Source organism: Podarcis melisellensis (genome assembly GCF_964234715.1).
Source record: "Podarcis melisellensis genome assembly, chromosome: 1".
In the NCBI taxonomy this organism is placed as follows: Eukaryota; Metazoa; Chordata; class Lepidosauria; order Squamata; family Lacertidae; genus Podarcis; species Podarcis melisellensis.
Window position 1 is genome coordinate 32,540,192 of NC_138528.1, and position 10,820 is coordinate 32,551,011.

General features: G+C 41.0%; 1 protein-coding gene and 1 long non-coding RNA gene across 12 annotated transcripts in view; one reads left to right on the forward strand and one right to left on the reverse strand.

Moving 5' to 3' along the window:
- The window catches only part of SLC25A21 (solute carrier family 25 member 21), a 276,895-nt gene that overhangs the window by 187,647 nt on the left and 78,428 nt on the right, over positions 1-10,820 (forward strand). For 4 of the 6 annotated variants that reach the window (XM_081914416.1, XM_081914415.1, XM_081914412.1 and 1 more), the window contains one exon: positions 5,396-5,479. The exons of the other annotated variants lie outside the window; for them this stretch is intronic. In XM_081914416.1, the coding sequence (XP_081770542.1) occupies positions 5,396-5,479 (84 nt within the window). The remainder of the gene's footprint in view (positions 1-5,395; positions 5,480-10,820) is intronic. 6 annotated transcript variants of the gene reach the window in all.
- LOC309372832 overlaps positions 5,570-10,820 on the reverse strand; it is a 485,159-nt gene continuing 479,908 nt past the window's right edge. For 2 of the 6 annotated variants that reach the window (XR_014169700.1, XR_014169701.1), the window contains exons 2-4: positions 10,663-10,746; positions 8,586-9,880; positions 5,570-6,060 (exon numbers count right to left, since the gene is read on the reverse strand). This is a non-coding gene — a long non-coding RNA (uncharacterized lncRNA). The remainder of the gene's footprint in view (positions 6,061-8,585; positions 9,881-10,662; positions 10,747-10,820) is intronic. The other 4 variants (XR_014169702.1, XR_014169703.1, XR_014169704.1 and 1 more) reach the window with 4 other exon arrangements.

Below are 10,820 nucleotides of genomic sequence, written 5' to 3' on the forward strand. Positions count from 1 at the left end.
TTATGACTATTAGGACGAATAGCCTCTTGAACTACATTATCTGCAGTAGAATTCTTCATGGAAAGAGCTACTTTTGATGAAGATATGTGATAACAAAGAAGGATAACATCACTGAGACTACCAGAGAAAGAGCCCTTTCTATATCTTAGCCACAATTACTCGCCTTCCCTGCACAATAAAACTCTTCTTTTAATCTTGTCGTCTCTCCTTCTGCTTCATCTCAGTGTAGACTAAACCTAGTCTACAGCAAGATGAGGTAAGAGAGTCCAGAGGTGGTAGAATATATGTTACCATTTCAGACTTCAGGTGTGGACTCATATTTATGAATGCTTCCTACACTAAAAGGCAAAAAACAACAACACATTGCAGTATAAAAGAACAGGATATGCTAGAACATAGTGAGTTAGAACCCCTGTGTGTTTTAGGGGGGAGTGGATAAGTGTGGGGGACTCCCTGGTCCTGAATGGGGTAACTGTGCCCCTTAAGGTGCGCAGCCTGGGAGTCATTTTGGACTCACAGCTGTCCATGGAGGTGCAGGTCAATTCTGTGTCCAGGGCAGTTGTCTACCAGCTCCATCTGGTACGCAGGCTGAGACCCTCCCTGCCTGCAAACTGTCTTGCCAGAGTGGTACATGCTCTCGTTATCTCCCACTTGGCGACTGCAATGCGGTCTACATGGGGCTACCTTTGAAGGTGACCTGGAAACTACAACTAATCCAGGATGCGTCAGCTAGACTAGTGACTGGGAGCGGCCGCCGAGACGACATAACACCAGTCTTGAAAGACCTACATTGGCTCCCGGTATGTTTCCAAGCACAATTCAAAGCGTTGGTGCTGACCTTTAAAACCCTAAACGGCCTTGGCCCTGTTTACCTGAATGAGCATCCCCACCCCCATCGTTCAGTCTGGACCCTGAATCAGCTCTGAGGGCCTTCTGGCAGTTCCTTCAGGAACCAGGCAGAGGGCCTTCTCAGTAGTGGCGCCCACCCTGTGGAACACCCTTCCATCAGATGTGAATTACCTCACTTTTAGAAGACATCTGAAGGCAGCCCTGTATAGGGAAGTTTTTAATGTTTGATGTTTTATCGTGTTTTTAATATTCTGTTGGGAGCTGCCCAAATTGACAGGGTATAAATAATAAATTACTACTACTACTACTACTACTACTACTATACATGCAGAAAGATTTTAGCAAATGGAAACGTTAAAAAGTGGCATTTCCCACCTGCAGTGTGAAATCACAGACTGATAGAGCTGGAAGCAACCATGAGGGTCATCTAATCCTTCATCCTGCAATGTAGGAACCTTTTTGCCCAACATGAGGCTGAACCCCATGACCCTGAGATTAAGAGTCTCATGCTCTACCAACTGAGCTATCCATTTAATTGTTTGTGTGTAGATAAGGCTCCTGAGGGATATTTGAGAGCAACTACAATCCTTTTCAGATATTTGGTTTCCATGGATACTATGTGTGGTGGCATGGCAGCAAGCGCCACTCGTTCTAGGCACATTTATTCAAAAGTCTCTTGAGGCTCCGAAAGAGTGCATGTGTGTAGGGCCCTTCTATAACATTCAAAAGGACGTGTCTGGAGTATTTTTGCTCCATCCTATGCACATAAGATACAAGCTCCATCCTGGCCTATGTTCATTCATTTAAAAATTTGCAGAAGACCCTCCTCACATGCATGTGGTTTGTCATCTACAGACATTCAAGAAAGCACAGGGCTTGGGTTAAAGCTTGTTGTGCCCCTAATAATGAACAGTACATGAATACAGTGATACCTCAGGTTACATACGCTTCAGGTTACATATAATTCAGGTTACAGACTCCGCTAACCCAGAAATAGTACCTCAGGTTAAGAACTTTGCTTCAGGATGAGAACAGAAATTGTGCAGTGGCAGCAGCGGAGGCCCCATTAGCTAAAGTGGTGCTTCAGGTTAAGAACAGTTTCAGGTTAAGAACAGACCTCCGGAACGAATTAAGTACGTAACCAGAGGTACCACTGTACTGAACACCTGTAAATAGTTTGTGTTGACAGCCAGAGTAAACCTCTTTTCACACATCTGTGCTGGGCATCTCAACCAAGTTATCTAGATTTCTGCTTTTTTTCCCTGAAACTTCTTTTGGATAAATTTTAAAGAATGTTTGCATCACCCGGAGATTTAAGCAGTGAACTGCTCGCCTGCTTTCTTTTATAAGATAATTGAGCTTTCAAAAAAGCTTCATCTAAACACGATGCAATGTGCATTCCTTTTAATGACGTAAACTATCATTAAATTGACAAATTAATACATACATATTTTAATACTACATGGTAGAGATTCCCGCCAGGTGCGTTTTTCTGTCACCCAATTTAAAAATGCACCAATTATTTGGCATTCTGTTATTTATTGAACTTTATCTAATGCCACTGGAAGATGTGAGACTTAACCTTCCCAAGGGCTCTTTGAAAAAAGAAAAGTTATGCACCGGTTCTTACTGGAGTGTAAAGCTGTTGAAGAGTGTTTGCTGCTCTGCCAACTTGGCAACAGTTGTTTTTTGGGCTAATAAAAGAAGTTACCCCAGACAACCATTTCAAATGTGCCAGAACTACTTTTATTGGGACTATAGAAAGGCCCCAACATAAGTGCACTCAAAAGAGGTGTGGACTTCCTTTCATAATTGCCCAATGTATTTTCATTACATCATCAGGAAATTTCTCTCTCGGAGCTTGGAAAATGGTTGCATTAAAAAAACTACTTTGGAATAAGTAGACAACATCCAGCCCAAATTATGTACCTTTAAGGCCCATTACTTTCAGTAGGGCTCCTGTTCTATACATATTTACCTTGAAGTAAGTCCCATTGAGTTATGTGGGGCTTTCTTCTGAGTAGACTTGCAGAGGTTTGCACTGCAACTCTCACCTGTTGAAATGTACTGTATGGTACTTTTAATTACCTAATGTTTCCTCATTCGTGACCATTGATTTTTTCTTTGAAAAAAACTACCTAAGACTAAAGAATAAAATAAACACTATTAAAAATCAGTTTGCACCACAGATGTTGAGAAAGAGTTCCTTAAAATGTTCCAGTCTTTTGCAAATTCCTTATGGAATTGTTATGTTATCTTCTCACACTCTAGAAGCGTCAAGTAAAATACAGCAGCCCTGCTTGCAGACCTTTCCCTAACACAGAAGAGAACAGGATAGTCTCTGTGTGCAGATTGGTGTGTTCTTTAGATTATGCTATGGAGATAAATGTAATCTACACATGGGTAGAAATAATGGAGATCAATGAACCTTAATGTGGTAGAATTGAAAGATAATAGGTTGCTGAAGCAAATCCCATGTTCATCGAGTTGAGTAGCAGCTTAAACTTGGGAAACCTCATCAAGCTGTATATTTCCTGCCTCACGCACTACCAGCAGCTGACAGTTATATGGAGTGAGTACAGTGGTGCCTTCAGCGTGGGGCTTGGGGGCAGAAGCCCAGGGCGCCACTCAGCAGAAAGCGCAGGAGGGATCCCAAATGCAACATGGCTGGCTTTCCAAATGTTGAAGGAAGTAAAGTATACATCACCGTGGGAAGTGTGGGGGGCCTGTTACAGTCCAAAGGTCTGTGTGGAGAGGGTAACAATGTTCAGATTTTTGGGCATTGAATTACAAGAGGATCTGTCCTGGAGTGTCAACACAAGGGGGCTTGTGAAGAAGGCGCAGCAGAGACTGTACTTTTTGGGAATTCTAAGGAAAAACCATCTTCCGCAGAAACTGCTGCTTGCCTTCTATCACTGTGCCATTGAGAGCGTGCTCACTTATGGTTTATGTGTGTGGTACGGAAGCTGTACTACCCAGGACAGGATGGGGTTGTGCAGAGTTGTTAAGGCAGCAGAGAGCATTTTTGGCTGCCCACTCTCCACCTTAGAGCAGATTTATGCCACAAGGTGCCATAGGAAGGCACTGGACATAGTAAAAGATCCATCGCTTCCTGGTCACTGTCTCTTCGATCTCCTGCCGTCGGGACGGAGATACAGGACGATGAAGACAAGAACGAGCCGTCTTAAGAACAGCTTCTTCTCCAGAGCGATCTCAGCCCTGAATGGGAAGCCTGGACTTTGAAAGTCATCTAATCTTCGTTGCTGTATTATACTGTATTGTTTTAATTAGTGTTTTTATAGTTGTTTTGATTTTGTGTGGAGTGCCCTACCTGGGTGGATGGAGCAGCCAAGTAATTTCGTTGTCCCCGAGAGGGGGCAATGACAATAAAGATATTATTATTATTATTATTATTATTATTATTATTATTATTATTATCATTATTATAGAGCAACCTTCCACTGATTAGTGGGGCCAGAGGCAAAATTGGGTAGAGCAAGAAACATAAATTTAACATTTGTAGAGTAGGCTAATCTCTAAGGTAAAAGGTAAAGGTAAAGGACCCCTGGACGGTTAAGTCCAGACAAAGGTTACTATGGGATTGCTGCGCTCATCTCGCTTCAGGCTGAGGGAGCCAGCGTTTGTCCATAGCTTTCCGGGTCATGTGGCCAGCATGACTAAATCGCTTCTGGCACAACAGAAGACCGTGACGGAAACCAGAGTGCACAGAAAAACCGTTTACCTTCCCGCCACTTGCAGTGGCGTGCTTTCAAACTGCTAGGTTGGCATAAAGTGGGACAGAGAAATGGGAGCTCACCCCGTCATGTGGATTCAAACCGCCGACCTTCTGATCAGCAAGCCCAAGAGGCTCAATGGTTTAGACCACAGCACCACCCACTTCCCATAGGCTAATTTCTAAACACACACATACCACTCTTGGTTCTCCATCCAGACAAGTGAGAAGCATTACCAGAGTTGATTAGACTCTCATTAGAGCATTATGCCAAATGCTTCATGAAAAAGTGGGTCTTTTAAAGCAATTTGAAGAAAGCATATAGATGTTCTTTGAGGCATTTTCAAGTGTTATAGGACAGCAAAGAATGAAGAGCAGAATCATCTGAGGGAGCAGACCTTTAGATGGCTGAGAGTAGTGGAGTTGGAAGAGTGACAGACACAGAGATTTATCAGTTTATCAATAGATAACACTAGGAAAGATATGGGGTGCTACAAGATTATGGGGGGCTTTGAAGGTAAGGGCAATCGGTTTGTGTTGGATCCAAGACTGGACAGGAAGCCCATGTGGGGATTTAAAAAGGGATATCATGTGATCAGAGTGACAAGAAACATGAATGGTTTCACAGTTCCTCCATTCTGCACAATGGGAATAATGGTTATTTCCGAAAACTGCCAGTTTAAAAGCTGGTGTAAATAAAAAATAGTTACTTATGAGAATGTTGAAGAAGAGTATGGGTGGAATCTTTGAAGTGAAATTTGTCTTTTTAAAACCTTCTTTTGCTTTTGTCCTATCATGGACTACTTTTTATAGGTTCCAAATTCAAAGAGGAAACACTGATCCAACCAGATACAAGAGCCTGGGAGACAGCTTTAGGACCATATTCCGGACAGAAGGGTAAGGACAAACAATTGTTTTGATCTCAGTTTAAAAAAAGTTTTAAAAACAATAACTTATTTTAATATAATTGTTTCGTTTCATGCAATATTTGTAACCTTTGAAAGGAAACTCAGAGTAACGGATAATATCAAAATTATGATACAAACAAAATATACATCTAAACAATAAATAACAAGTTTATGGTGGAATCCATCCATCTCACAAGACACTGGAAGAGTCCACCTTCGAGGGTAAAGTCAAACCATTGGAGGGTTACAGTGTCAGCTGTGGCTGTAGAGACCAAGAAGGAAGACGAAGGTGTCTGGTTTTGCTGCCACATGGTATTTCTTCTTTCCGAGCTTCTCCCAGTAGTCATTCCTCCTCTGATCACTGTTGTGGATATACGACCTGTCTCCAGGCATTGCGGTCGTCTGCAAGGGATTCCCACACAGCGGGGTTAATGTTGCCAGCCCTCATGTCATGTTTGCAGACATTTTTGTAATGCAGAGTTGGTCTGCCTACAGGCCTAGTGCTTGAAGCCAACTCTCCACTGAGCTTGGGGATCCTGCCATCTTCCATTCAGTGCTGTGACAAACAAACTGCAAAATACATAAAACAATATTTTCAGAACATCATCGTCCTTAGAGGCAGCTTTTGGGTTAGGAAGTGGGCTTAAGAGTGTTTGGGGATCTGGGAAGATCAGGTACCCTGACTTGACCAAGCTGAAGTGTTTTCTGCTAAGGCAAAACCACCAATGGCTAGAACCTCTTGCCAATGTTGGGTGATCTGTGAATTTGCAGCATGGTGGAAAAACAATACTAGGCCCTTTTGTGTCAATTAGTGTTTTTCTTCACCAGCTGAGTATGTAACTCCTGGAATGTCAAATTTAGCATGTGTCTCAGTTTTTATGTGACTGGGGTTGAAGTGTTTAGAATATTTCCTAAGTAACTACGAAACTGATCTTATTTCATTAACTGTTATTGAATGGCAAGTTTTATGCAGTACAGGTGCATGAGGTAATGCTGACACAATGGGAAAGCTGGTGTATGGTAGGTAGGAAACATAAAAACCTTTTTTTTTTAGTTTTAGTGCAAGAAAGATAATGATAAAGTTTTGTTTCATTTACTTTACATAGAAGACATGTTTTCCTTAACACATTTATATTAGGTCTGCTTAAAAATAAATAAATAACCTGCTCCTTTAAAAAATGTTCCCTAACATTTAGACTTAGTTCCGAGCCATTTTCCTTCATGTCCAGGAGCAATAGTGACTGCTTCCAGGCGATTAGCAGCACATCCTTTGGACTATCAAAACATTATTTCCTGAGACTGGAAAAAGCACCATGGTATCATTAGACAAAACCTTTAGCAAGAAGGATCAGTTTCACAATGGAAGCAATGATCTAGGATGCTGGTGGACTCTCCTTCACTGTGGGTGTTTAAGTAGCCATTTATCAAGAATGCTGTAGCTTAGACTTTCACGCATTGCAATTCCTTCTCCTCCCCTTTCATGCCCTCAGGTAAAAGAAGGAAAGCTTCTTCTTTCAATTTCAAATGAGCCATGTGACAGCCAACCTCGGTGAACAGTGGCTTGTGAGAACAAATGGGAACAAACCACAGTTCCGAAGTTTCTGATATGATGGGCAACATTGGTCCATTTAAAGGTGGAAAGTTTTCCATTTCCACCTTGCTTGCATGTAAATGGAAGAGAGTATGAGGTGCGCAGAATTCTGCTTCTTGTTCTGGGTTATTGTACTGGAAAACTAGAGATTCCTGTTTCATCTGAACCTGCTTGTAGTGTTTATAGGCTTAACAAGTAAGTGTGTGTTTGTGAGGGGTTGGTACTGCAGTTGTCTAACCAGCTCCTAAAGAAATAAGTAGTTTGTCACACTGAGACCCAATTTGTATGCGATATGGACCACAGGAAAAGTACTTACCTGTGTAAATGTTCCATGCATGTCCTGTAACATATGAATGCACTTTCTATTTGTGTTATTTTTACACAAGTAGCATTTGTACATCACCGGCATTCTCACATAGGTCAGTGGCAGAGCATCTGCGTTGCAAACAGAGGATCTCAGGTTCGATTCCCATAACCTACAAGTAGGGCTAGAAGTGTTTCATGTCTGCAACCCTTGAGAACCCCAGGCAGGGTAGACAATATTGAGCTAGATGGACCAATGATGTGACTTGGTATAAGCAAGCTTCATTTGTTTGTTATTGCTGGCATGCTAATGTAATAATAATAATAATAATAATAATAATAATAATAATAATAATACTCTGCCCATCTGACTGGGTTTCCCCAGCCACTCTGGGCAGCTCCCAACAGAATATTAAAAACACGATAGAACATCAAACATTAAAAACTTCTCTAAACAGGGTTGCCTTCAGATGTCTTATAAAAATCAGATAGTTGTTTATTCCCTTGACATCTGATGGGAGGGTGTTCCACAGGGTAGGTGCCACTACTGAGAAAGCCCTCTGCTTGGTTCCCTGTAACCTCATTTCTCGCAGTGAGGGAACTGCCAGAAGGCCCTTGGAGCTGGACCTCAGTGTCCAGGTTGAACAATGGGGATGGAGACACTCCTTCAGGTATACTGAGTCAAGGCCATTTAATGCTTTAAAGGTCAACACCAACGCTTTGAATTGTGCTTGGAAACGTATCGGTGGAAGCCAATGTAGGTCTTTCAGGACCATTGTTATATGGTCTCAGTGGCCACTCCCAGTCATGTATAAGTTCATATCGGCATTTGGACATGACATTATTGTGATGAACACTTGCACAGGTACAGTAGGCCACGTCACACATCAATCAGGGCCTGAATGTGACCACATTACAACCTTGTTTCAGAGATATTTATAAGATTGTTTCATAACCTCTATCATTTTCAAACATATCCCCAGGGCATGAAATATTCCTCTTACCACCATGATTTGTTGGCTTGAAAAATGACTTCGGGTAAGCTATTTTTCACATTGGTAATAACAGGCAGTCTCTTAAAACAATATAAAAATAACTTGCTAAATCTTAGTATGGAATAAGAGGACAATAACCTTTTGAAAAGCATCTGCTCCTAGACTTTTCTCTGTCAACACCAAAGATTAGTGAATGTAACACTTACTCTTTTAACGCAGCAGACATCGGCTTTTTCTGGTGAGCACTTTCTTACTCATTTCAGACCCTTTGGTGAGCTTAGCTGCTGCCAAACAATAAGTGAAAACTTTTGTACTGGTGTTAGGCTGAGTGAGAGCTGATTAGGAATCTGAGACTCAGCCACAGGCAGGTCGTAGTGTTGACAAGAAGAAAGCATGAAGAATTTTGTTTTCTTTTTCAAATCTTGGTGCTCTCAGTCGAGGGAAAGAGGGTATCCCTTGTGTGCTTTCTTTCAAATGCTTGCTAAAGAAGGTTACTTTAAGAGACATTGTGAGCTGTAATATAAGCGCTGCTTTTTGAACAATGCAAGTTAAGGCTACACCTTACTAGTTGCAAGCTGTGTTCTCATCATGAGGCTGTTTATTTTCGTTAATACTGCCACCATAAAATCCAACATGAAATTTGAATTCAATCGGTTATGAGGCAGTGAGGAGCAGGATGGCTTCAACATGTGGAATTTATGCTATAGGGAAACCTGCTTGGAAAACTTATTGGGAGCATTTAGGAAATAGGTTTAAACCTTCTTCTTTAGGGAACTTGTGATGACAATTTAAATAAACCTCAGATTATTTTATGTTTGGCTGCCATATTTGCTTGTCTTATCTGAATAATTTATAACAGCATTTGCTTTAAACAATTGAGGCACCTGAGAGGATTTTCGTCTCAAAAATCTCACCACAAGCTACAGCAGTCAAAGAGACATAGGACAGTAAAGTTCCACTATGAACCACATTTGGAGGTTCATAGTTAATGGAGTTGGCCACTAGACTCTGTCATAGTCTTTTCTTCTTCCAGAGTTTGGATTATGAAGTTTCTAGGGTAGAATTTGGTTAGGCAAACTCTGAGTTTCCATGGCTTCCTTCTCCCAAGGCTTGAAAACATCACTGGCTTGGTTCCTAGAACTGTTGGTTTGTGTTCAGTGGTACTCTATAATCCCTTGCTTTAATAAATTAAAATAATGTTTTTACTCTCACATCTATTTAGCATAGTTTTTAAAAAGAGGAAATAATCGTGTGGGCTTGCCTTTGACTACGTTAATCAGGTATAAAAATGTTAATAGAGCATTAAGTCTATAACAGTGTAGAATCCTGATCTTTGCTTTTTTTCAGTTTCAGTTGCAAAACGTAACATTGGCTCACTTCAAAACAACTTCCTCTTGAAATGTTGACAGTTATTTGAACAATTAGATAAGATAGGCCAAGAAACAAACAGAACACAGATTAGCGGCAGCATCATTCGAAGTACACGGAAGTTTCTTAATCGCTAAATGGACAAAGAATAAATTTTATGATATGAAGCAAACTTTTATTCTGTGGTTTAGCTTTTTTTCCACAGGAGCCTGTGGCCCTCTAGATGTTGTTTGAATCCAGTTCCCATCAGCCCCAAGTAGTCAGGGATGATGGGAGTTGTAGTCCAACAACACCTGGAGGACCACAAATTTCCCATCCCTGTCCTAAAGACTGTTTCAGCTTCCCATGCTTAGAAACATGTATATTTGCAGCAATTGCTTCTTTAACTTCTTTCCTTGATGTTTATTTGTTAATTTATATACTCTGTTGTTCTAAACTGCACGCCACGTGAGAGGGATTGTGTTATTTTTTTTTTAAATTTTAAAATGTAGCCAAAAAACCCCTCTAAAAATAAAGAGTTTGTTTTAAAGTACTTCCAATCCTTTCCCGTGTGACCTTTGTGCATGTTTTAAAGAGAAAAAGTAGTCCTTTCTACACAGGTGTGCACTTCAAAACTGACTTATTATGCATATGATATTTTATTTGGCTATCTGTGCCCAAGTACAAAATGTAAAGTAAAAGCAACTCTAAGCCAGTTAAGAGAAAGATCAACATTTTTGTTTCTTAGAAAAATGCAATTAGGCCAGGAAACTCTGACCACTACAAAGAACGAGAACTCTCATGGCCAGTCTCTACAGGACTTTCCTTCCCCAACCCCACTGGCAGATAGGTTTCCTTTGACATTAGCCCCTTTTAGCCAGACTTTACTGCATGTGGATGCTAATTAACCAGACACTTAAAATGCAAAAACATTACCCAGTTTTTCCAGGTGGCTTGACGGAGGCACAAAAAGGTCATGGATGTGGCGTGCACCAGCTATATTAACCAGGCATGCACCTGCTTTGCAGGAGAAAAGAAAGCCAAGTGAAGCAGCAGTTGTTAAAAATAAAAACATTTTGGTTGAATAAACATTC